General features: G+C 41.9%; 1 protein-coding gene across 1 annotated transcript; it reads left to right on the top strand.

Annotated features, from left to right (window-relative positions):
* Nucleotides 1–20,257: 20,257 nt before the first annotated feature.
* LOC110882004 lies at nt 20,258–25,415 on the top strand. The gene is made up of 2 exons (XM_022130115.1): nt 20,258–21,646; nt 21,720–25,415. Exons 1-2 carry the CDS (start codon nt 20,258–20,260, stop codon nt 25,413–25,415), a joined length of 5,085 nt encoding a protein of 1,694 aa, XP_021985807.1.
* Nucleotides 25,416–27,138: the final 1,723 nt, after the last annotated feature.

A 27,138-nucleotide genomic window follows, 5' to 3' on the forward strand; every position in this document is an offset into this window, starting at 1 on the left:
GTTCCCAGGTGTACTCTGGGCCACGTCGGGAGTTCCAACGAAGTCGAACAAGAGGGATTCTCTTGTGTTTGAGGACCTTCACATCCCGGTCCGTGATTTCTACAGGCTCCTCGACGAACTGCAACCGCTCGTCGATAGTGAGTTCCTTAAAAGGAACGATGAGGGTTTCATCTGATAAGCACTTCTTTAAGTTCGATACATGAAAGACATTGTGAACTGCCCCGAGTTCAGCTGGTAAGTTCAATCTGTAGGCTACCTTGCCGATTTTCGCAATGATCTCGAATGGTCCGACATATCGCGGATTTAATTTACCCCGTTTGCCAAAACGTGCTACACCCTTCCAGGGTGAAACTTTTAACAAGACCCGGTCCCCGACCTGAAATTCCAAAGGCCTTTTACGCTTATCCGCGTAGGCTTTCTGACGGTCACGTGCTGCCGCCATGCGTTGTCGTATCTGTGCAATCTTTTCTGTGGCGTCCACTACAATCTCTGGACCCGTAATCTGACTATCCCCCACCTCTGCCCAACAGAGGGGTGACCGGCATTTACGCCCGTACAATGCCTCGAATGGAGCGGCTTGAATGCTGGTGTGATAACTGTTATTGTATGAGAACTCCACTAACGGGAGATGTTTTTCCCAGCCGTTGCCGAAATCGATGACACATGCCCGAAGCATGTCTTCAAGAGTTTGGATCGTTCGCTCAGACTGCCCGTCCGTCTGAGGGTGGTATGCCGTGCTCATGTCTAACTTTGAGCCGAAAGATTTGTGCATTGCTTGCCATAGCTCTGACGTGAATCGTGCGTCGCGATCTGAAATGATGGAGATGGGCACCCCGTGCCTCGAAACAACTTCTTTGAGATAAACTTCTGCGAGAGTGGAGAACTTATCTGTTTCCTTTATAGCCAGAAAGTGTGCAGACTTGGTGAGTCGATCCACGATCACCCATATGGTATCATTCCCGCGCTGGGATCTTGGTAAGCCTGTAACGAAATCCATGGAAATTTCTTCCCATTTCCATTGCGGTATCTTGGGTTGCTGAAGTAGACCCGCTGGTTTCTGATATTCCACTTTGACCCTTGCACATGTCAAACACTTGCCGACGTAGGTGGCGATGTGGGCCTTCATGCTTGGCCACCAATAAGTAGTTCTGATGTCGTGGTACATTTTGTCCGACCCTGGATGTACCGAATAACGGGACTTGTGAGCTTCATCCATTACAAGCTCTCGTAGACCGCCATAAAGTGGAACCCAAATACGCCCCGTTACATAGTAGGCGCCGTCTTCCTTTTGTTCCATTTGTTGCCTCAAACCACGTAAAGCTTCAGCCTTTACGTTTTCTGGTTTCAATGCTTCTATCTGAGCAGCTCGTATCTGTGCAGGAAGACTGGACTGAATAGTAAGCTGTAGCGCTCGCACGCGCTTAGGTAGAGTGTCTTTCCGACTGAGGGCGTCAGCCACAACATTGGCCTTGCCTGGATGATATTTGATGGCGCATTCGTAGTCGTTCAGTAGTTCAACCCATCTCCGTTGACGCATGTTCAAATCCTTTTGCTTAAGAATATGCTCGAGACTCCTGTGATCGGTGTAGATTGTGCACCTGGTACCGTACAGGTAGTGTCGCCATATCTTAAGCGCGAAAACAACAGCTCCCAGCTCTAAATCATGCGTCGTATAATTCCGTTCATGAACTTTGAGTTGTCGCGAAGCGTAGGCAATAACTTTATCCCGCTGCATCAACACGCAACCAAGACCCTGTATTGATGCGTCACAATAAACCACGAAATCTTCCGTGCCCTCTGGCAATGAGAGAATAGGCGCACTGCAAAGCCTATCCTTTAAGTACTGAAAAGCGGTTTCCTGGGACTCTCCCCAGCGATAGGTGACACCCTTCTGTGTCAGCAGTGTAAGCGGTTGAGCGATCTTTGAAAAGTCTTTGATGAATCGCCGATAGTAACCCGCCAAACCCAAGAATTGGCGTATTTCCGTTGGTGTACGCGGTGCAGGCCAGTTCCTGATCGAATCTACCTTGGATGGATCGACATGGATCCCATCCCTGTTCACCACATGGCCTAAGAAGTGGACTTCACGAAGCCAGAAGTCACATTTAGAAAACTTGGCGTACAATTGCTCCTTTTGAAGGAGTTCCAAAATAAGACGTAAGTGTTGCTCGTGCTCCTCCTGACTCTTGGAGTAAATCAAAATGTCGTCGATGAAAACAATGACGAACTTGTCAAGATAGGGTTTACACACCCTGTTCATAAGATCCATGAATACGGCAGGCGCGTTCGTTAACCCGAATGGCATGACGAGAAACTCGTAGTGACCGTAGCGAGTTCTGAATGCGGTTTTGGAGACGTCCCCATCCCGGACTCTCAGCTGATGGTACCCCGACCTCAAATCTATCTTCGAATAGTAACATGACCCTTGCAACTGGTCGAATAAGTCGTCTATGCGTGGAAGAGGATAACGGTTCTTCACCGTCACCTTGTTGAGTTCACGGTAGTCGATGCACATTCTGAACGTACCGTCTTTCTTCTTCACGAAGAGCACTGGAGCTCCCCAAGGCGAAGAGCTTGGACGAATAAAACCCTTTTCCAAGAGCTCTTGTAACTGCTTTGACAATTCTTCCAATTCTGATGGAGCTAGACGATACGGTGCGCGAGCTATGGGTGCTGCTCCTGGAGCGAGCTCGATCTAAAATTCGACCTGACGATGAGGCGGTAAGCCAGGTAAGTCTTCAGGAAACACCTGAGGGTAATCGCGTACAATTGGAATATCCTCCAATTTCTTTTCCTTTGCTGTTGCGTCTGTAACGAGTGCCAGAATGGCAGTGTGTCCCTTTCGTAAACATTTCTGCGCCTTTAAGAAAGAGATGATGCCAACCACAGCACCACTCTTGTCACCTTGAATTTCGAGAGGTTCCTGACTAGAGCGAGGAATACGAATAACCTTCTCCTTGCATAAAATCTCTGCGCGATGTTGGGATAACCAATCCATACCGATGACTACATCGAAACTACCCAAGACTATGGGTATAAGATCAATCGAGAAAGTCTGACCAGCTAGAACGATGTTACAGCCCTTGATTACATGTGCCGCTTCTACACTTTTACCATTTGCCAATTCTACGACGTGTTTAGTGTTTAGGGGTGTTGGTGTACGTTTTAACAATTTACTCATTTTCAATGACATATAACTTGTATCAGCACCCGAATCAAATAAGACAGTAACATAAATATCGTCGAGAAGAAACTTACCCATAACCACATTGGGGTCATTCACTGCGTCACCCCGACCTAGCACAAAAGCACGACCCCGAGCTTCGTTGCCATTGTTGTTGTTGTTTCCCCCGTTGTTGTTATTGTTGTTATTCCCGTTGCCCTGGTTGTTGTTGTTGTTGCGATTCTGGTTCAACTGTGGGCAATCGCGTTTGTAGTGGCCTTCAGCCCCACACTGGAAACATCCCCGGTTTCCACGCTGTGGCTGCTGCTGCTGGTTCTGTGGAGCTGGCGGTGGGAGTTGCTGGTTTTGGTTTGCTGGTCGCGAGCTTCTACAATCTTTAGCCTCATGGCCCGGCTTGTGGCATCTTTGACAACGTTCCCTGCGACATCTTCCACTGTGGTGTTTGTTGCACCTGTTACACCACGGGTGAGTTCCCCTATAACCACTCTGCCCCTGGTTGCCTGATGATTGCTGATTCGGACTCTGGTGGTCGTTGGTGCGACGCTGCTGAGTTTGAGACTGAACCGAAACTGATCCCTTGCTGGAATCCCCATCCCACTTTCTTTTGTTCTCGCTGGGTGTGGCAGAAGTAGTAGCTGGAGTAGTAGTAGCAGTAGTGGTAGCACTAATGCGTTTTGGCAGTCTGTTCTGATCCACTGCCTGATCTGTGATGCGGTGAGCGAGGCGCTGAATAGCCTGAATGTCGTCAAGATTAGCCGATGTTACGTGGCTCTGGATTTTTTGCGCCAAACCTTTGAGATACAACTCAATACGCTTGTATGGAGGGTCCACCATAGTTGGACACAGCACGGCCAGCTCATTTGACCGTTTAGTATACGCTTCAATCTCTGATCCAACCATTTTCAGGTTATACAGCTCGTCTTCCAGTTTGTGAATATCTTCACGCGTGCAATACTCTCTCTTGATAAGTTCCCTAAAATCGTTCCAGGGTGTGGCGTTAGCAGCTGCCAACCCCAGAATTTGCACCTGCGCGTTCCACCAGGTTAGCGCTATTCCCTCCAAGGTGCCAGTTGCATATTTGACCTTGCGAGCCTCAGGGCACTCGCACATTTCGAATACTGACTCTAGCTTTTCAAACCAATGGAGGAGTCCCACTGCCCCCTCGGTGCCACTGAAAGAATTTGGACGACAGTCCATGAAGTTCTTGAATGTGCAGACAGGCTGCTGCGCGTGTTGACCTATTGTACGAATAGGACAAGTTAAATACGGGAGTTAATGTAGGATCTAAAGACCCTAGTATGAGTCTATACGGCAGGGTATACTACCTGCTTGAGCGGCTGCAACTGCCGCAGCAACGAGAGCCTCTAGCTGGGCTTGGGTCATGTTAATTCGTGCGGCCATTGATCTTCACATCAAAGGCAACATAAGTGAGAAAGGTTCGCGAATAGTGCGATGACAGAAGAGTGTAAGCACATAAGTGTTCTTAAGCAATAACAGATAGTGAGCAATAGTAGGGTAAGCATACTACGAGCAAAGTTCTAAACAGTTCTAGCAAGCAGGTAATAAACATAAACCTTATTACCTAGGATGTCGAGTCTTGCACGTGGAGCGAAGCGTCGTTGTGGATCGTTGAGAGCACTTTTCTGGTTATAGTCTGGTTTTAATAAAAACGTTTTCCCATATTAAAACCAAGTTCTCTATAACCAATGGCTCTGATACCAATCTGTCACACCCCCAAAATCCACACGCGGAGTACCACCGCTTGAGAGCGTGACTGACCAGGATCAAGCCACCAATCATATTGAACATGTAATTAATATCAAGTAAAATAAATGTAAACCATATATCCAATACGATAGGTGTTCAAAACATAACCATAGTTTCAAAGTGTAGCGGAAGCATAGTAAATAATCCAACACTAGTTAATAGTTTTAAATGTCATAATAGTTCAACGTAGAAACCACGATCCTTGCCCACAACGACCCGCTTCTCCAGTGCAAGCTCCATGAGTACCTAAGGTCCTGCAAGGCATGCAGCAGAGAGTCAACAACTAGTTGAGCGAGTTCACAGTTAACAGTTCAGTATTAATATGGTATGAGTAATAGTAAGTTCGTTCGTTTATATCATGTTTCATATTTCCATCGCGGCCTCCCAGGCAGGTGTGCGAAGATATTAGGGGATGTGCATCCCAAGTATTCTAGACTAGGTTTATTTGTATCGCGGCCTCCCAGACAGGTGTGCGAAGGTTAGTAAGTTTAGTTCGCGGCCTTCCAAAGGCAGGTGTGCGAAGATGTCATAGTATCGCGGCCAACCCGTGGCAGGTGTGCGAAGATCAGTTCAATGAGTGTTACTAGTCTAGTAGGTTCGTATTCGTTAAGTTCTACCATCTGAGTGTGCATAACAATCTATCAAATCCCATTCCCCACCCGGGAACCCATGCCTTGACTGTGTGAACTCACCTGGGGTTTGCTCGGTATGCTAAGTATGCAATCACAATCAATCAGTCACGTCCTATGGTATGCACGTATACACAATCAGTTTGTATTCATACAGTTCACGTATAAGCATAATCAATGATCATCAGGTAGTACACATCACTAATCAACATCACACAAGTCATGCATAGCGTTTAACATCAGTTAGTTAACTCAGTTAACACTTAACAGAATTTCATCAGTTACTGTGCAGGTTATCCAGATTGGCGAAACAGAGGTTGGCGAAACAGAGACTGTTTCGTCAACTATTCTTTGGCGAAACACAATACACTTTCGTCGAAACCCTTGGCGAATCACAAATTTCTATTCCGTCAATTACTCTTGGCGAAACACATCTTGTTCCGTCAAGAGTCCCCTTTCGTCAAGCATTTCACATTCGTCAATTTTCTATTACGTCAACATCCTAATTCGTCAAACATTTAGATTCGTTAACCAGCAGTTACGTCAACAGATCAGTTACGCGGATATCATGCAGTTAGATACAGAAACCCTAATCATGGTTATCGGCCGTCATCATCATCATCAATTATACAGGAATCATATAACACGAACATCATCACTTAAACATCATCAATTAACCAGAATCATTGCACAGAAGTATACAATAATTATTGAGTTTGACACACGGTTCTCTTCCTCAAACTCGTTCACATACAATCACGTATTAGATTCAATATCATCCGCTTATTAGATATATCGGTCAATTCAGTTTAACAACAGCATACATCATGCTTAAATCCTAATCGATTCGCCAAGATTATAACCATTTACTGTTAATCATAGCAAGAGCATAACAATAGTTCATGATAGTTATCTATTCATATTCGTTCCAGAAATCTAACAAGCATGTACACAACACGTAACAAAAATCAAGTATCAATGGAACCGATTCGATAAACATGCACTAACCGATTATGAGATGAACTAACGAGGATCCGGAATAGAGACGGGGCTGCCGATGCTCAGAGGGGTCCTAGGGTTTCTTATTTTGCCAAAAAGTATTGAACATAGGTCTGAGCATGTGTATATACGCGTCTTACCCTACTGGGCCCGAATTGGGCTTTGGCGAAACTGGTTTGGGCCGGCGGAACACATGTTTCGTCGGGATAAGGTTGGCGAGACAGGCCTCCTGTTTCGTCGAGATGATGTTGGCGAATCTAGCTCTGATTCGTCGGGCACTATGTGGTTTAATCAGTAGTCTATGTCTAAATGTTTCATAATACTCACATTGCAATGGTAATCACATATACGCATAACACAGTACGTTTCATTAACACATAACATGTACAGTTACAAGTCAAACAGTCAAAGTCAATGGTCAAGGTCAACGTGCATTAAATACGAGTCAAAAGGTCGAGTTGTCACACCTGTACCCTGAGTTTTCTGTCTAAGGCTAGAGTGTTCGTACAATCCACATAATCAGACCAGTCACTCTTACCTGGGAACTCTTGGGGTGAGTGTTCACTTATAGGCGAGCATGTCTTCGTGATGCATTATTTTGATTCATTTACTTTGATTAGTCACTGCGTGTCGTTTGTTTGTTCGAGGTAACGAACAAATGATCGCCTTCCTTGTGTTTTGTCGATACCTCTTTTTGCTTTTTCCTAATTATCAACCTTACTCGTTTCTCATATTTCCTTGTTAGACAATGCCTCCACGACGTGAAGCACAGTCTTTCACCATTGAAGAAATCGCAGCCCTGGTCTCTCAGCAAGTGGCTGCTATGCTTCCCGGTGTTGTAACTCAAGTTCACGAGATATACAACAATAACAATAATAACAACAACAATGCGCAGTGTAATTTCAAGAACTTCAATTCTGCTAAACCTCTAAAGTTTTCTGGGTCGCAAGGAGCAACTGCGCTCCTACAGTGGTTCGAGAGTATTGAGAACACATTCAGGCATGTGCAGTGTCCGAATGCACGTAAGGTTGAATTTGCTTCAAGCGTGTTTGAGAAGCGAGCGCTTACCTGGTGGAATGGTATTATGCGCGATAGGGGTGCCGAAGTGGCGTTGGCACAAACATGGGATGAGCTTCGGGCTCTCATGATGAGAGAATTCTGTCCCCGTCACGAGATTCGAGCTTTGGAGCGAGAGTTTGACGATTTAAAACAAGATGGGGCTGAGCACCGTGCGTACATGGATCACTTTGAGGAACTCAGTCTATTGTGTCCCGCCATGGTTACCCCACCAGACAAAGCAATCGAAAGATATATCGATGGTCTACCCGATTCTATGCTGGATATTGTGACCGCTGTTAAACCCACTACCCTTCGTCAAGCGATCGAATTATCTGCTACCCTGACTGAATCCCAAGTCAGGAAGGGTAAACTCACCCGCAAGGGTGACAAGAAGAAATCGTCTGATTCTGCGAAAGACAAGAAGAAGGGTAAAGGTAAAGAAGGTGAGTCGTCGAAGAAATCAAGGAAGCGAAAGGGTGCACAGAACTTTGCTGTTACGACACAGACTGAACAGAACACACCGGCTCAACCTCCTGCGAAAAAGGCGTATGCCGGTACCGCACCTCATTGTGCTCGCTGCAACGGTCATCATGTTGCACAACAAGCTTGTAAGCAATGCACGACGTGTGGTAAACTTGGGCATTTAGCCAATGTTTGTCATTCAGGACAAAATCAGGTTGCCCAGGTTCAAGCTCCGGCACAAGGGAATGCTGCTAGATTCCCACCAGGTTCATGTTTTAATTGTGGAGAGTTTAGCCACTTCCACAACAACTGTCCGAGGCTGGCAAATGCTAATGCGAATCCGAATGCGAACGTCAACGCCAATGTGAATCCTGCTCGAGGGCGAGCATACAATTTGAATGCAAACGAAGCAAGGGCTGACAACGAGGTTGTCAATGGTACGTTTCTTGTTAACAATCAACCCGCATCTATTCTTTTTGATTCTGGTGCCGATCGAAGTTTTGTTTCGTTATCTTTTGAACCTTTGCTTGCGATACCTAGAACTAAATTGAGGAAACCCTTATCTGTCGAAGTTGCTACTGGTAAACCTCTTGTTCTCGATTCTGTTATTCGTGATTGTTAGTTGAACCTTGATAACCACCTTTTCCCTATTGACCTCACGCCAATGCAACTTGGAAGCTTCGACATTATCGTTGGAATGGATTGGTTAACCAAACACCACGCTGAGGTGGTTTGGTTTGATAAGATTGTTCGTATTCCTTTGTCTTCTGGCGATATTCTGGAGGTTCGTGGCGAGAAACCTTCAGGTGGACTGAAGCTTATGTCATGTATGGAAGCCCAAAGGTATTTGCGAAAAGGATATGTTGCCTTCTTGGCACATGTCACCGAGGAGAAAAGCAAAAGTAAGAGTATTCAGGATATTCCGATTGTTCGGGATTATCCAGAGGTGTTTCCTAATGAACTGCCTGATTTGCCTCCAGTTCGTCAAGTTGAGTTTCATATCGACCTTGTACCCAATACCAACCCGATTGCGAAAGCACCTTATCGTCTTGCACCTTCAGAGATGCAAGAGTTATCGAAATAGCTTCAAGAGTTATCTGATAAAGGATTCATCCGTCCGAGTTATTCACCTTGGGGAGCTCCTGTCCTCTTCGTGAAAAAGAAAGATGGGTCTTTTCGAATGTGTATCGATTATCGTGAGCTTAATAAGCTTACCATCAAGAATCGATATCCCCTACCTCGAATTGATGATCTCTTTGACCAGCTGCAAGGTGCTTCATGTTTTTCTAAGATCGATCTGCGTTCTGGGTATCATCAACTTCGTGTTCTCGAAGAAGATATTCCCAAAACTGCTTTCTTCACGAGATATGGGCATTATGAGTTCACAGTCATGCCTTTTGGCTTGACAAATGCTCCAGCTATCTTTATGGACTTAATGAATAGGGTCTGTAAACCTTATTTAGACAAGTTCATTATTGTGTTCATCGACGATATCCTCATTTATTCGAAGACTCGAGCCGATCACGAGCAACACCTTCGCTTAACGTTGGAACTCCTTAAGAAGGAACAACTTTTCGCTAAATTCTCCAAGTGTGAATTCTGGCTTAAAGAAGTTCAGTTTCTGGGTCATATAGTCAACGAGCAGGGTATTCATGTGGATCCATCCAAGATTATTGCTATTAAGGATTGGAGTACGCCAACGACACCTACAGAGATTCGATCTTTTCTTGGTCTTGCTAGTTATTATCGTCGATTCATTTCTAATTTCTCGAAGATTGCGGTTCCACTCACTGCTTTGACTCAAAAGAATAAGCCTTTTGAGTTGGGACCCAAGCAAGAAGAAGCGTTCCAAACGCTGAAGCAGAAGTTATGTAATGCTCCTGTTCTATCTCTGCCCGAGGGAAGCAATGATTTTGTTGTCTATTGCGATGCGTCCAACTTAGGCCTTGGTTGCGTCCTCATGCAACGAGGTAAAGTTATTGCATATGCATCTAGACAGCTGAAAATTCACGAGAAGAACTACACGACTCATGATCTTGAGTTAGGAGCTGTGGTGTTCGCACTTAAAATCTGGAGACACTACCTCTATGGAACGAAGTGTGTGGTTTTCACAGACCACAAAAGTCTCCAGCATATTCTTAATCAGAAAGAGCTGAACATGAGGCAACGACGTTGGGTTGAACTTTTGAACGATTACGATTGCGAGATTCGCTACCATCCTGGTAAGGCGAATGTCGTAGCCGATGCGCTTAGTCGAAAACAGCGAGTCAAGCTTCATTCTGTCCAAACTCTGTCCGATATCCAATCTCGTGTCCTTCGAGCTCAACGATCCTGTGTGATCAAGGGTTTAATGAAAGATGAGCTACCGCTTCAACTTGAGCTTAAACTCGAAAAGAAAGACGATGGTTTACTCTACTTCAAGGATCGTTTGTGGATTCCGAAACAAGACGATCTTCGCACCCTAGTGATGGACGAATCTCACAAGTCTCGATATTCTATCCATCCTGGTGCTGATAAAATGTACAAGGATCTTCGTACTAAGTTCTGGTGGCCTGGTATGAAGAAAGATGTTGCCTTGTATGTATCGAAATGCCTAACTTGTCTCAAAGTCAAGGCTGAACATCAACGACCTTCTGGTTTGCTTGTACAACCAGAAATACCGGTTTGGAAGTGGGAGAGCCTGGCGATGGATCTCATCACTAAGTTACCACATACATCTAAAGGTTACGATGCTATTTGGGTTGTCATCGATCGATTAACGAAATCAGCTCATTTTCTTCCGATTCGCGAGGATCTATCTGCTGATAAACTTGCAAAGATTTATGTTGATGAGATTGTCTCACGACATGGTGTTCCTTTGGATATCATTTCCGATTGTGATGCTCGATTTTCATCTCGTTTCTGGAAGACCATGCAATCTGCTATGGGAACCCAACTAAATCTAAGCACTGCTTATCATCCCCAAACAGATGGACAATCCGAAAGGACGATTCAAACTTTGGAGGATATGCTTAGAGCATGCGTGATAGACTTTGGTGGTAATTGGGATTCTCATCTGCCAATGATCGAGTTCTCTTACAACAATAGTTATCATGCTAGCATCAATATGGCACCATTCGAAGCTCTCTACTGTCGAAAATGTCGTTCACCTATCTGTTGGAACGAGACCGGTGAAGCTCAGCTTACTGGACCTGAGCTCGTTCTAGAAACAACAGATAAAATCAAGAAAATTCGCGATAATCTTGTGACAGCTAGAAGCCGTCAAAAGAGTTATGCGGATATGCGACGCAAGCCCTTAGAATTTCAAGTCGGAGATCGTGTCCTGCTCAAGGTTTCACCTTGGAAAGGAGTCGTGAGATTTGGAAAGAAAGGAAAACTTGCACCTCAATATGTGGGACCATTCAAGATTGTGGAAAGAATTGGGAAAGTTGCCTATCAACTAGAGCTACTTCCAGAGCTTGGAAATATTCACCCGACTTTTCACGTGTCCAATTTGCGAAAGTGTTTAGCTGACGCTGATCTTCATGTTCCTCTCGACGAGATCCAAATCGATGAAACGATGCACTTTGTCGAGAAACCCGTGGAGATAGTGGACCGTACATTCAAGCAGTTAAAGAACAAACGGATTCATTTGGTAAAAGTTCGTTGGGAATCCAAACGTGGCCCAGAATTTACTTGGGAATGTAAGAATCAAATGATGACCAAATATCCGCAATTGTTTTCACAAGCTTCCTCTTGTTAAAATTTCGGGACGAAATTTCCTGAAGTAGGGGAGACTGTGACAATTGTGCTCTATAATCTCTGTATGATGTAAAACAATTTTGATTATTAATAAAACAATGTGCTTTGGTGTTATTATATGTGTTTTGATGTATTATGTGTGTATTTGTGTTTGGTGATTTTTACAACTCGATTCGATTCCAATTTCAAGCTCTAAATCGCTTTCTGGAAGGTTATACGCGCACCAGTGCGTAAATATAACTAGTTTAATGCAACAAACACTTCGGAATAATGAAATAGTCTTAACATACCTCAAATAACCTCCACATAACTTAGAAACAAGTTTTGGATGGTTCGGTGTGTTAAAATCAACCTTGTTCGATCACAGGGACTATTTATGTCAAATTGCGAAACTATACCGATTTGTATAGTAACGAACACTCCGGAACTTGAGAATAAGTTAAACATACCGTAAATAACCTTTACATAGCTTAGAAATAGGCTTTGAGGCGTTCGGTATGCTAAAATAAACTTTATTGATCAATAGGGACTAAAAGCGTCAAAAAGTGCACAAGTTTGCATTTTCGTGCATATCTTACGTTCTGAATATATCCGGACATCCAAAAATTTATGTAAGCATTAAAATATTTTATTTTAGTGTTTGGCATGATAAAATTCCATTCGTCGCTTAATTTGGATCGTTTTTGCGTTCGTTACGACTTCCGTCGTAATTAAGCGAATAACGCAACTGTACGACCAAACGAACCGACATCCGAGGCATTTTTGAGCATGTTTTGAGTTCCCTATACTTTAACTTCATTTTGGAGCCTTGAAATGGGGTTAACGGGGCTTAAACGTGTCAAAAATGGGCCGAAATGCGTATTTCACAAGTTCAGGGACTAAACTGCAAATTCTGAATACTTAGCCATGCGGCCCGCGTAAGCCCATGTGCATATCTTAAGCGGGCCGCCTGAGATGCCCAGTAACAGAAAAACCAGTTTCTGAAACAGCAGCTGGTTTGCAGGGTTTTTGGACATGGTTTTGATCATTCTATGGGCCAATTTTGATGGTTTTTGAGAGCCCATTGTCACACCCCGACCACGTAAAACAACAAAACGTGGCGGAAACGTCGGGGAGTGTTGTAACAGAATCATTGTTTCACAACCATGGAATAAATAGTTTCGTTTTATTGAATTATTGAACTAAATGTTTTGATACAAATTAGATAAATACAACTATTATCCTCCAAGTTTTAAAGTCGCTAAGGCCTTGTCCATTCCTATGTGAGAATACACCAATATCATCATCAAGCATCATCAACTATAGTACCTGAAACACATGTGAAAATAGGTACGTCAGCATAAAAATGCCGGCAAGTACATAGGTTTTGTATGAGTTTCAGATTCATGGCTTGTTTTACATATTGCAATACTTATTTAAAAACCTTGCTTTGAATAGTATAGTATTGCGACATAAATAACCAACTCAAATCAAATTGGTTATAATTTATAAAAATCTCGTAACCATGATTCCTAACCCCAAAACATTTGTTTAATTAAATCCAGATTTGTAAATCATTTTAGGAATAAAAATTCGAATAGTATAATATATTGTTGGAAAAACCTTGTATTACAACTTTGTTTTGTTTACCATTGCCCAAGTGATCTAGATAACGCAACGATGTATAAGGTATTAAAAGCACTTATATATAGGAAGTACCAGCGGCGTATCCACCATGCTTTTAACAAATTACACCCGCCTTGTTATCTAATCACTTCCCTAACCCAACGGTTCAAACAGATTTCAAACAGTTCAGGTCAATCAATGGTTACAAACGGTTCATATAGTCAAATAGTCACAAACGGTTCACATAGTCAAGTAGTCACAAGCGGTTCATATAGTCCAACGGTTACAAACAGTTCACATAGTCCAACGGTTCACCTAGTCAACGGTTACAAACGGTTCACATAATCAACGGTTACTAATTGTTCACATAGTCAAATGGTTACAAATGGTTCACATGATCAAATGGTTACAACGGTTCAAAATGTAAAACAATGTGTCCATATGCTGGATGAGCATATGCGACAAAATGTAGTACATGGAAATCAATGTGCTAGCATGTTTAATGAACATACATAGCAAAACATAATGAAATCGTGTACTAATAGTGTACTATTGAACATAGTAAGTATATGATATAAAAACATGAGAAACATGAAAGTATCAAGTAGGCACATGTGTTCCACCCCAAAACAGTTTGAAAACAGTAAAAGAGGGGACTATGTACTCACCTGAGGGTGCTTAGAAGTCTTGAACAACAACCAAGCAAAGCTAGAGTGATCAGGGAATCAAACGGCACCCTATATAGGTAACTATGTAAATAACCGGACCTAAATCGGGAGATAGGATAGAATGAGGTTCTATAAATCAAACGAGTAATTAAACTCGTATGGTATGATTTAATAGACTTTACATTCTGATTGGAAAGTCTACCTAAGTGCTTTTGACCCGTTTCGACACATTATGGTAACATAAGCTACTATAAGGCGTCGTTAGCGTAAAACTATGTCCGGATGGTTAACTATGTACTATGTCAAGTCTTACATGCCCAATTATCCCTAAACATGTTACTAAATCAGATTATATGTCAAAAATATGTTCACATAGTCAATATACGGATTTATGCTTCAAAAGGGCATTTTGGTCATTTCCTATGGGCATACAAGCTAACAAGCATATGACTAACCAATCCTATGTGATCATAAGGTTATAACCTCAGTGGTTATTCCCTATGAAACTATGATCACTAACTAAGCTTGGTCGGATCCTAAAGATCTACCAAACGGGTCGGGTTCGGAAGTATAAGCGGTTGTTTAGACCGCTTACCTTACGACCCTAAACAAGCACAAACTAATAGTGTCGAGTTAGACATGTCAAAACATGTCTAACCTACTGATTTGGTATCAAAACAAGGTTTTTGATACCATAAAGTAGTTCCGAGGAAAATGCGTGCTAAAACGCATTTTGATCGACACTTTGACTCGACACTACAACTAGCTAACGTGGTAATCAGCGGCTATAATCACGAAGGATTATAACTATCGTGATTACAATCACGTTTCAAAGTTCAATTGAACTTTGACTTGACCAATTGATGGTCAAAACCGAAAGTCAAACTGTTGGCCATACGTTTGACTTTCTGCACTACATAAGGAAAAAGCCATAAAAAGAATGAAAGAATGCTCACTAAGGGTCCTTGCTATCTTTTCAACAAGAAGACAAAGTCCCAATTGCTTGAGAATGCTCCCAAAGCAGATGTAGAGAGAAGAATGAGAAGAATGAGCAAGGAATGAATGAAATGGATGGGCTATTTATACTTGTGGTGATGCACTAGGATCATCACAAGTGGTTTGTTTAGCCATTAAGCAAGAAATCTCATCCATACAAGTGTTAGGAGCAGGTGCAAAGCCTTGGAGAGGTGGTAACTTGGTTACCACACAAAGAATTTACATAAACAGCCCCTGAATTAGCAACAGATTGCTAAAAAACAACTTTCTGGTCATTGGGCGTCTGAGGCGGCCCGCATTAGGATAGGCAGGGGGCTTACGCGGCCCGCCTGACCCTCCCAGATCAGCCAAAGTTTGAATATTGACAGTTCAGGTCCCTGCATGTGTTTTAAGCCCATTTCAGCCCCTTTTGACCCCCGTTAAGCCATTTTCAAGGCTCTACAAGGTCAATAAAGTTTAGAGGACTCAAAATATGCTTGGAAAACTCTCGGATGTCGGCTCGTTTGGTCGTACGGTCGCGTTGTTCGCTAAATTACGACGAAACTCAAACGGACGCGAAAACGAACCAAATTAAGCGACGAATGGTATTTTTGCATGCCGATCACTAAAATAAAAATATTTTAGTGTATACAAAAATTTTGGATGTCCAGATGTGACCAGAACGTAAGATATGCGCAAAAATGCAAACTTACGCCGTTTTTGACACTTTTAGTCCCTGTAAGATCATATAAGCATGTTTTTGCACACTGAACCTATCAATGCTTATTTCTAAGCCGTGTTTAGTTATATATGGTATGTTTAACTTATGATCAAGTCCAGGACTGTACATTGTCTTACGAAACGGCAGACTTTTGCAAGTTGACGCAAATAGTCCCTGTGAGCGAATAAACTTGATTTCGGCATACCAAACCATCCAAAACTTATTTCTAAGTCATGTAAAGGTTATTTAAGGTATGTTAAGACTATTTCACTATTCTGGAGGGTTTGTTGCATTAAACTGGTTATATTTACGCATCGGATCGCGTATAACCTTCCAGAAAGCGATTTGAAGCCCGAAATCGAACAAGAATTGATATGTGCAAATGATACACATATTTTCACAAATCCCAAGTATGAAACACAAAATTTCATTGGTTTGGCATTTGTTTGACGGTCACAGTGACACAGGTGTCACAGTCTCCCCTACTTTAGGAAATTTCGTCCTGAAATTTATTCGTAGGAGTCTGTCTGTGACTTTGTGTCAAATAACCCCTAGAGATATGCAAAGCATAATCCTATCATTTCCTTAACAGACATTCTTCAGAAACGAAAATGAATGGACGGAGTCATTTTCAATAGATGCTTCCTTAGAAAAAGAAATGAAAAGGATAATCAAACGGATATTCATTTCCTTCAACGGATATTCTTCAGAAACGAAAATGAAAAAACGGAGTCATTTTCAACAGATGCTTCCTCAGAATCGGAAATGAAAAGGATAATCAAACGGATATTCATTTCCATCAACGGATATTCTTCAGAAGCGAAAATGAATGGATGATCCATTTTCTCAATGGATTCTTCATCAGAACGGAAATGAAGGATTAAACAAACGGATATTCATTTCCATCAACGGATATTCTTCAGAAGTGAAAATGAATGGATGATCCATTTTCCTCAACGGATTCTTCATCAGAACGGAAATGAAGGATTAAACAAACGGATATTCATTTCCATCAACGGATATTCTTCAGAAGCGAAAATGAATGGATGGTCCATTTTCCTCAACGGATTCTTCATCAGAACGGAAATGAAGGATTAAACAAACGGATATTCATTTCCATCAACGGATATTCTTTCAGAAGTGAAAAATGAATAGCTAGTTCATTTTTCTTCAACGGGTGCTTAATCAGAATTGGAAATGAACAGGGTTCACTCAAGGCACATGACAAAACTCGATGTGGTTTCTGTTCACTAAATTCCATAATTATGTAGGCCTCCATAATTACGTAATTCCTTGCACAGTCCGCACAGTTTGTTTTGTGATGTGAAAGGGATTGAATTTGAACAAACTTGAGACATCATTTATTGGGTTAACATATAAATACATAGGCACAAAAATGTTTCTCTTGGATTGTTATTACCTTGTTATTGATTGCTATAAACTTGACGTCGATTTGAATATGGGCATTCGAGGTATACCAGGAACCCAGTCGATGGACTTCAACTTCCTCAAACATCTATCTGAAAAGATAGGATGATTTTCCGAAAATTCGATTTTTGATTACAAAAGAAATCAACACATTCGAATTAATGTATACAACAATTGAGGACTTACGGAAATACCCTTAGGTATCCTATCAAGGATTGGGTATTCGTCCAGAGTTGTAATTTGCGCCTTGTACTTTGTTTCCTTGGAGGAAAACAGGTACTTAGGATTGTCGTGGAAAATGCAAGAGACCATAATACGGAAGAATTTTGGGGATAGTTTGATTTCCAAGGAGTACGGCTCCTTGATTGTCGGTGTTGTAGGGGATATGTTGTTTATACATGCAACCATAACAATATATTGCAATGTAAAATAAAAAGCTTTATTTATAAACAACAACAACTGTTTCTTAGACCTTGACAACACAAGAAAATAATACAAAAAGCTTGATTATTTCCAAACAGTGTTGTCTTTCCGTTGGTCAGATGCTCATCCCTGCGCTGGATTTGCATTAGCAAGCCTTGGGCAATTTCTTCGGAAATGGCCCATCTCGCCACAGTTGAAGCAAGAACCTGGTGGAAAACGACCCTGAGCAGGATTGTTTCCAGCTTGATTTGGTGCAGCTGCAGCTGGGCAAACTCTTGCTGTATGGCCAATGAGTCCACAAACTTGGCATGTGCGGCACTTCACACCAGCATGATGATGTAGACTACATTGGTTGCATAAAGGTGTAGTTCCGTTGTAGGGCTTCCTAGCAGGGGGTTGAGCTGGTTGGTTGGGAATGGCTTGATCATTGTGAGCAACCACGGCGAAGTTCTGAGAAGCCTTTCGCTTCTTTGACTTCTTGGAGGATTCAGTCTGTTCATCCCTTGGTTTCGATTCCTCAACCGGTTTCTTGTCACTTTTTCGGAAAAGTTTACCTTTCCTGATCTGAGATTCAGTCAAGGTAACGGATAACTCAATGGCCTGTCTAACTGTAGTGGGATTACTACCAGTCACAATGTCCTGTACTGAGTCAGGGAGGCCATCAATGTACTTTTCGATTGCCTTATCCAAAGGCGTGACCATGTTTGGGCATAACAGACTTAATTCCTCATAACGGTCCGTGTAGGCTCGATGCTCACCGCTTTCTTGCTTAAGATCGTCAAATTCCCTTTCCAAGACCCTGATCTCATGACGAGGACAGAATTCCTTCATCATCAGAGCTCGAAGCTCTTCCCACGTTTGAGCCAGTGCCACATCGGCACCCCTATCTCTCACCACACCGTTCCACCACCTCAAAGCTCGTTTCTCAAAGACACTAGATGCGAAATCTACCTTTCGCTCGTTTGGACATTGAACATGTCTGAAGGTGCTCTATAAACTCTCGAACCACTGCAGAAGTGCAGTTGCTCCTTGGGACCTAGAAAACTTTGATGGCTTAGCTGAGTTGAATGTCTTAAAGGTGCACTGAACATTGTTATTGTTATTGTTTGCCTGATTTATCTGGGTGATAAGGTTCGGGAGTACATCAGCGATTTGCTGAGTGATTAAGGCTGCCAAGGCGGCATCCTGAGCTTGATCACGCCGAGGAGGCATATTCTAAAAGAGCAAAGAAACATGAGGGAAAAACGAGTGAGATGTCATTGGATATTCAAAACTGGATGTTAAGAATATCGACAAGGCATAATGATTGTGATCATTTGTTCGTTACTTAAAACAAGCAAACGACACTAAGACAAATCAAAGTAAATAGGTCAATATAATGTATCACCGAAGACATGCTCGCCTATAAGTGAACACTCACCCCAAGAGTTCCCAGGTAAGAGTGACTGGTCCGATACTGCGGATTTGTATGAACACTCTAGCCTTAGACAGAAAACTCAGGGTAAAGGCATTCACTCTTCCAGTTCGTACGTGTTCACATTATTTAGACCCAAACTTTGACGAGATTTTGAAAACTCAAAAGGCACAAAGCCAAGAATGAATCAAACCAGAAGGGTTCAAAACCATATAACAGAGGGTTCAAAACCTTATAACAGAAGGTTCAAAACCTAGTAATTAATCATCTAAGATTAGATGATTAATTTTCGAAGCGGATTCGTTATTATGTTCTCGTTGTGGTTATCACCTAAGGATAGGTGACGGTATTGTTTTATGACTAAACGCAAGTAAACTCGCGTTAGGGTCCTAGGAAGGTTATAGTCTAGGTCAAAGCATTACTAATAACCTAATTCCCTATAATCATTGGCTCTGATACCAAGTTTTCTGTCACACCCCGACCACGTAAAACAACAAAACGTGGCGGAAACGTCGGGGAGTGTTGTAACAGAATCATTGTTTCACAACCATGGAATAAATAGTTTCGTTTTATTGAATTATTGAACTAAATGTTTTGATACAAATTAGATAAATACAACTATTATCCTCCAAGTTTTAAAGTCGCTAAGGCCTTGTCCATTCCTATGTGAGAATACACCAATATCATCATCAAGCATCATCAACTATAGTACCTGAAACACATGTGAAAATAGGTACGTCAGCATAAAAATGCCGGCGAGTACATAGGTTTTGTATGAGTTTTAGATTCATGGCTTGTTTTACATATTGCAATACTTATTTAAAAACCTTGCTTTGAATAGTATAGTATTGCGACATAAATAACCAACTCAAATCAAATTGGTTAAAATATATGAGTTTGGTAAGTGAACAGTAATGGCTCTGGGCGAAAATGGCGAATCCTAGAAACCCTAACTTCTTGCGCTTTCTGATCTTCCTTCTTGATCGATTTGGGTTAGGTATTGAGGTTTTATCGATCCTTCTGAGTAAGGTATCTTGATTCTACCTTGGTCACTAATCTTTTGAAGCAAGGTGTAGGATCTTTCGTTTCTTTTTTCTAAGTTAGGGTTTCCTGTCTGTTTTCGTTCTTGTTCTTGCCTATATTGATCGTTTCTACGTTGCATGTTCTGTCATCTCAAGTGTTATGGCATCCAAACCTCCGGATAGTTTTGATAATCCGATAAACCCTAGAATAAATCGAGATAGTGGCTTGGAGGATTTAGGGTTTCAATCTTTTTCTGAAAGGTTGCATGGGGACGTGTTCATACGGCAGCCGGCTAATAGTCAAAACCCTAGTCTTGGTAAGGGTTTGTTTGAGGGGAGGCCGCTAAATATAGAGGGCAATCGGGTTTTGCCTAGAAGAAGTGTTGGTCAGCAGGCATCTTCTGGTCAGAAACCGATTAACATAATCGACGAACTAGAAAAAATTACTGAGCCAGTCGTTCTTGAGAAACATGATGTGGAGGCAGGTAATTCGGGTAGTGGCAATGGCATGAAAGGGCAGACTTATGCGGAGAAGCTGGCAACGGTAAAACCAGTTCAAAAGATTAACTTCAGATTCCTGGAAAACAACAAAGCCGATGAGGATGTTGACGCTGATGTTATGATCCCAATCGCCTCGGTAAAACAGGTTCAAGATCGTTTTACTAATGTGCTTTTTGGTTATTTTCTGGGGAAAAGACTAGCGTTCCCGGTTGTGGAATATTTTGCTAGCCAAAGATGGGGGAAATATGGTATGCAAAAGTGTATGATGAACGGAAAAGGCTTTTTCTTTTTCAAATTCAAGTCTAAGGATGGTATGGAGCAAGTTTTGCAAGATGGTCCATGGCTTATCAGGAATATTCCACTATTTTTGAAACAATGGTCTCCGAATACGGAATTGAAGAAAGAGGAGCTAAAAAAGGTTCCCGTTTGGGTTAAAATGCATGATGTTCCGTTGGCTGCTTATACTGAGGATGGTCTAAGTCTGATTGCTTCGAAGGTGGGAACTCCTAAAATGTTGGATAATGAGACTACTAAAATGTGTTTAGACTCGTGGGGCAGAAGTGGATACGCTAGAGCGATAGTTGAACTGGATGCGGATAAGGATTTGATAGAAAACGTTACTGTAGCAATTCCAAATGTGGAAGAGGGGGGGTACCTCAAGAGTAGCATCCAATTAGAGTATGAATGGAAACCACCACAGTGTAAAACTTGCAAGGTGTTTGGCCATGGAATGCATGAATGTCCTTTACAACCTGCCGATGATAAGGGTCCGAATACTAAAGATAAGGTGGATGACCAGGGTTTTAAAAGTGGTAACAACAGGAAGAAAAATAAGAACCAGCAGTTTAGTGTGAAAGAAAAACAACGATTTATCTACCGGCCAAAGAACATGAACTCAACAAGCTCTGGGGTACCTAAAGACACGAATGCTTCAAAACCGAGTTCCTCAGGAGGTACGATTGGTTCTAATGGTCCGGGTATTCGAACTTATAACACTTTTGATGTGTTAAATAATATGGATGATGAATACGGCTCTGAGATGGATGAGGTGAGACTACACCCGAATGTGGGGGGTTATGATTTTATGAATGATACTCAACCAAAGAATTCGAGTTCCACAGGTGCAAGCACACCTGCTCAAGAGGTTATTAATGGATAGTATAGCAGCTTGGAATGTTAGGGGTTTGAACCATCCCCTTAAGCAAAAAGAGGTTCAGAAGTTTGTAAAGGGTAATAACTTACAAGTGATTGCTATTCTGGAGTCGCATGTTCAGGTGGAGAAGCTTGATGGGGTGTGTAAGAAGGTGTTTCGGAATTGGGATTGGACATCGAATGGTAGATTGTGTAACAAAGGTACGCGAATTATTCTAGGATGGAATGTGGATAATGTTGACGTATTGGTGGTGCACGCTACAAACCAAGTCATGCATGTTCAAGTCTATTTTAAAAGTGATAAAACTATGATAAATGTGTCGTTTGTTTACGCTAGTAACAGTGATCAGGAGAGGAAACAACTTTGGGATTCGATAAGAATGCACAAGAGAGTAGTTCAGTCTAGTCCGTGGATCATCATGGGGGACTTTAACGTGGCCCTGAATCTGGATGATAAGTGCATGGGATCGTCGGATGTAAATGCAGCTATGAGAGAGTTCAATGAATGTGTGAACTATGTTGAGGTGTTTGACGTTAGAGCTCATGGGATGCACTATACGTGGAATCAACGACCAAAAAAAGGTATTGGAATTCGAAAGAAGCTAGACCGAATCATGGCAAATGTGAGTTTTGTTGATAAGTTTGTGGATGCATATGCCATGTTCCTTCCGAATGGTATTTCGGATCACTGTCCGGGGTTGTTAAAAATTCAAATGGCCAAACAGACTAAGCCGAAGCCGTTTAAGTTTACTAATCTTTTGACACATAAAAGCGATTTTTTGGATGTAGTTACCAGTGGCTGGAATATGGAGGTTAGTGGGGTTCCAATGTTTCGTGTTGTCAAGAAATTAAAAGGGCTCAAACACCCGTTCCGAGTTTTACTTAGGAAACAAGGTAATTTGCACAAAAAAGTAGCTGATTTAAAGTCAGAATTGGACGATTTGCAAGGCAAGTTGGATGCGGATCCTTTCAATATGCATCTCAAAGAAGCTGAATCAGTGTGTGTAATGAAGTACAAGGAGGCTACGATAGATGAGGAGAGATTTTTGAAACAAAAAGCTAAGCAAAAGTGGCTTGAGGCTGGGGACTCTAACACCGCTTATTTCCATAACGTAGTGAAATGTCGTAACCATATCAATAAAATTAACTTCATAAAAGATACGGCTGGTAATAGTTATGATGGGGACGAGGTTGCTACGGCATTGGTTAATCACTTCCGTGATTTTTTGGGCAAAGAAGGGGGTATGGATACCCGAGTCAATCAGGATTGCTTCTCGGTCTCTTTGAATCCTATTGTGGCAGAATCCATGTGTAGACCAATTGTTCCAGAAGAAGTGAAAGCGGCTATTTTTTCTATCAACGAGAACAAGGCCCCGGGCCCCGATGGTTTTACGTCGGAATTCTTTAGAAAATCTTGGTCGATTGTTGGAGGTGATGTTACGGCTGCTATCATCGATTTTTTTCAATCTGGTAGGTTGCTTCAGGAGATCAATCACACGTTTCTAGCTCTAATTCCAAAGGTCTCTACTCCCGGAATAGTTACTGACTATAGACCTATCTCGTGCTGCAATGTGATTTATAAAGGAATTAGCAAGATTATTACCAATAGAATTCTTGAAGGCTTAAAGGATCTTATAAGTGATAATCAGTCAGCGTTTGTTCCAGGTAGGAGGATTTCCGACAATATAATGTTGACCCAAGAGCTTATGCATAATTATCATCGGCAAAGGGGTCCCCCGAGATGTGCTATGAAAGTTGATATTCAGAAAGCGTACGACACTGTGGATTGGAGATTTTTACGAGATATTTTGCATGGATTTGGTTTTCGGCCAAGGTTTATATCGTGGATTATGGAGTGCATTACTACAACGTCCTTCTCCGTGAGTGTAAACGGTAATGTTTATGGATACTTCAAAGGCAAACGAGGCTTACGACAAGGAGATCCTATGTCTCCGTACCTGTTTACAATGGTTATGGAAGTCCTAACGATGATATTAAACAAAAATGCTCAACTTGACCCGTCGTTTCGGTTCCACAACAAATGTGAGAAACAAATGATTATTAACATGTGTTTTGCAGATGATCTCATTTTATTTGCTAGAGGGGATGTCGGCTCGGTAAAGCTTATTATGCGTTCTTTGAAGCAGTTTGAAGAGTGCTCGGGTCTTGTGCCTAGTAATGCGAAAAGTACCATATTTTTCTGCAATGTGCCAGATTCGACCAAGACTAGAATAGCTGAAGTGGTTCCTTTTGAGGAGGGGAAACTTCCTATTAAATACTTGGGTGTGCCTTTGATTGCATCTCGTTTGTTACGAAAGGATTGCAAAGTTTTGGTGGAGCGTGTGGATAAACGAATCAATGACTGGAAAAACCGTTTTCTTTCGTTTGCTGGTAAGCTTCAACTGGTGGTTGCTGTGCTTTCTTCGATACATGTTTATTGGGCGTCGGTCTTTATTCTGCCAGTCAGTATTATAAAACAGTTGGAGAACAAAATGAGAGAGTTTTTATGGGGTAATGGTTCGGGTTCAAAGGGTAGAGCTAAAGTGGCATGGAAGGAAGTGTGTCTTCCAAAGATGGAAGGTGGGTTGGGCATAAGGCGGATATCGGATGTCAATAAATCTCTGATGGCGTATCATATTTACAGCATTCTTTCGGGTAGGAAGTCGTTGTGGACTACCTGGATAGAGTTGTATAGACTGCGTGGCCGGAGTATATGGGACATACCGGTTCAAGTCAATTCTCCTTGGGGTTGGAAACGTCTTATGAAATGTAAAGATATTTTTCGTGAGCATTTATGGACGAAGATTGGTAATGGTCATAGCACATCGCTTTGGTTTGACAAATGGACGTCCGAGTGCCCGTTGCAATATATAGTGACTCCTCGTCAGATGGCGCGATATGGGTTTAATATCAAATCTAAAGTAGTTGACGCGATTAGCGATGGCCAGTGGCTTTGGCCGGAAGCTTGGAGAAATGTTTACCCGATCCTTTTTCAGCTCCAACCTCTTAACTTGGCGGATACAAAGGATAGAGTTCTATGGATGAATTCGGATAACAAGCTGGTTCCGTTTTCATCTAGGGAGGTTTGGGATTCTATTCGATGGCGTGATCAGCAAACTTCATGGGCAAAGGTTGTTTGGTCCGCTTTCAATATTCCAAAGCATGTGTTCCTTTGCTGGCTTATTCACAAGAAGAAGCTGTGGACACAAGACCGGATTCTTCGTTGGAACCATACGGTTACAGGTTCGATGAATCTCATGTGCTGTTTACTTTGTTATTCAGGGGTAGAGAACCATGAGCACCTCTTTTTTGAATGCCCTTACTCGAAGATGGTATGGAGTAAGGTGAGAAAAAAAATCCGAATGGATACGGTTCGAGAAACATGGGATGACATCACTTCGAAGCTTGTAGCTGCGGCAAACTCGAGATCGGTTTATGCGGTGGCTAGTAGATTAGTGGTGGCAGCTTCGGCTTATACTATATGGCGGGAAAGAAACTCGAAACTATTCAAAAACAAACTGAGACCCCCGGAGCAACTTGCTGATGATATTATCGACACTGTCAGATTAAAGTTAACTTCTTTCAAGTACAAGCGGAATGTGAATGTCAAGCGGTTCTTGGAAGAATGGATGATGGATAAGGAAGAATTCTTGGATGAAGAGTGAAGACCATTTTGTTATGTCTTTTGATGTAATTGGTTGTTTTTTGGTTTTGTGTTTCACTCTTTAGTGGTATGCCACTAAGAGAACTAGGGAGTATTTTCAGCTTCCTACTTGTTTTTATTTATATTTATAAAATCACCGGGGTAACCCTTTACCCAAAAAAAATCAAATTGGTTATAATTTATAAAAATCTCGTAGCCATGATTCCTAACCCCAAAACATTTGTTTAATTAAATCCAGATTTGTAAATCGTTTTAGGAATAAAAACTCGAATAGTATAATATATTGTTGGAAAAACCTTGTATTACAACTTTGTTTTGTTTACCATTGCCCAAGTGATCTAGATAACGCAACGATGTATAAGGTATTAAAAGCACTTATATATAGGAAGTACCAGCGGCGTATCCACCATGCTTTTAACAAATTACACCCGCCTCGTTATCTAATCACTTCCCTAACCCAACGGTTCGAATATCGACCTGTGGATAGAAAGAAAAAGACAGGGAGTTCTCCCTATGTAAATGAGCAGGGTACTACTTCGTCTAAGGCGTTCAAACTCATAACCCGTTTAGTGCTCTTGTAGTTGATGGGGGGGGGGGGAATGGGGGTTCCATACTGGGAAACAGAAAAGGGGGACGTGTTCCTAATGTGGAGTCTGATGAGGATGAGGTAGAGGTGGTTTATGATGAAAGCAATGAGTTTATGACATCGGGCATGCATCCCACGTCTACTACGGCAGGGGCAAGCACCTCTCATACAAGGTTCTCCAATGGATAGAGTTTGTTTGGATCGGGCTAGGAGTTTGCTTCTTGGGGGCAACTTCATTTTTGATGATGGTGGATGAAGATTTTGTTTGTTAGTTTTGTCTTGTCTACTAGTTAGTCATTTTCATGATTGTAGTAGGCTAGGTTGATGTGGTTTATTGGTTGTTTTTTGTCATTTTTGATTACATATATGGGGCCTGTCCTGTATATGAACTAGTGGGGAACTCATCCTCACTAGTTGTACTTATTTGGCGGTTGTCTATAATAGAATCACCGGGGTAACCCTTTACCCCAAAAAAAAAACCCAACGATTCAAACAGATTTCAAATAGTTCATGTCAATCAATGGTTACAAACGGTTCATATAGTCAAATAGTCACAAACGGTTCACATAGTCAAGTAGTCACAAACCGTTCATATAGTCCAACGGTTACAAACGGTTCACATAGTCCAACGGTTCACCTAGTCAACGGTTACAAACGGTTCACATAATCAACGGTTACTAATGGTTCACATAGTCAAATGGTTACAAACGGTTCACATGATCAAATGGTTACAACGGTTCAAAATGTAAAACAATGTGTCCATATGCTGGATGAGCATATGCGACAAAATGTAGTACATGGAAATCAATGTGCTAGCATGTTTAATGAACATACATAGCAAAACATAATGAAATCGTGTACTAATAGTGTACTATTGAACATAGTAAGTATATGATATAAAAACATGAGAAACATGAAAGTATCAAGTAGGCACATGTGTTCCACCCCAAAACAGTTTGAAAACAGTAAAAGAGGGGACTATGTACTCACCTGAGGGTGCTTAGAAGTCTTGAACAACAACGAAGCAAAGCTAGAGTGATTAGGGAATCAAACGGCACCCTATATAGGTAACTATGTAAATAACCGGACCTAAATCGGGAGATAGGATAGAATGAGGTTCTATAAATCAAACGAGTAA

This window comes from Helianthus annuus, chromosome 10 (assembly GCF_002127325.2).
Source record: "Helianthus annuus cultivar XRQ/B chromosome 10, HanXRQr2.0-SUNRISE, whole genome shotgun sequence".
Lineage (NCBI taxonomy): Eukaryota > Viridiplantae > Streptophyta > Magnoliopsida > Asterales > Asteraceae > Helianthus > Helianthus annuus.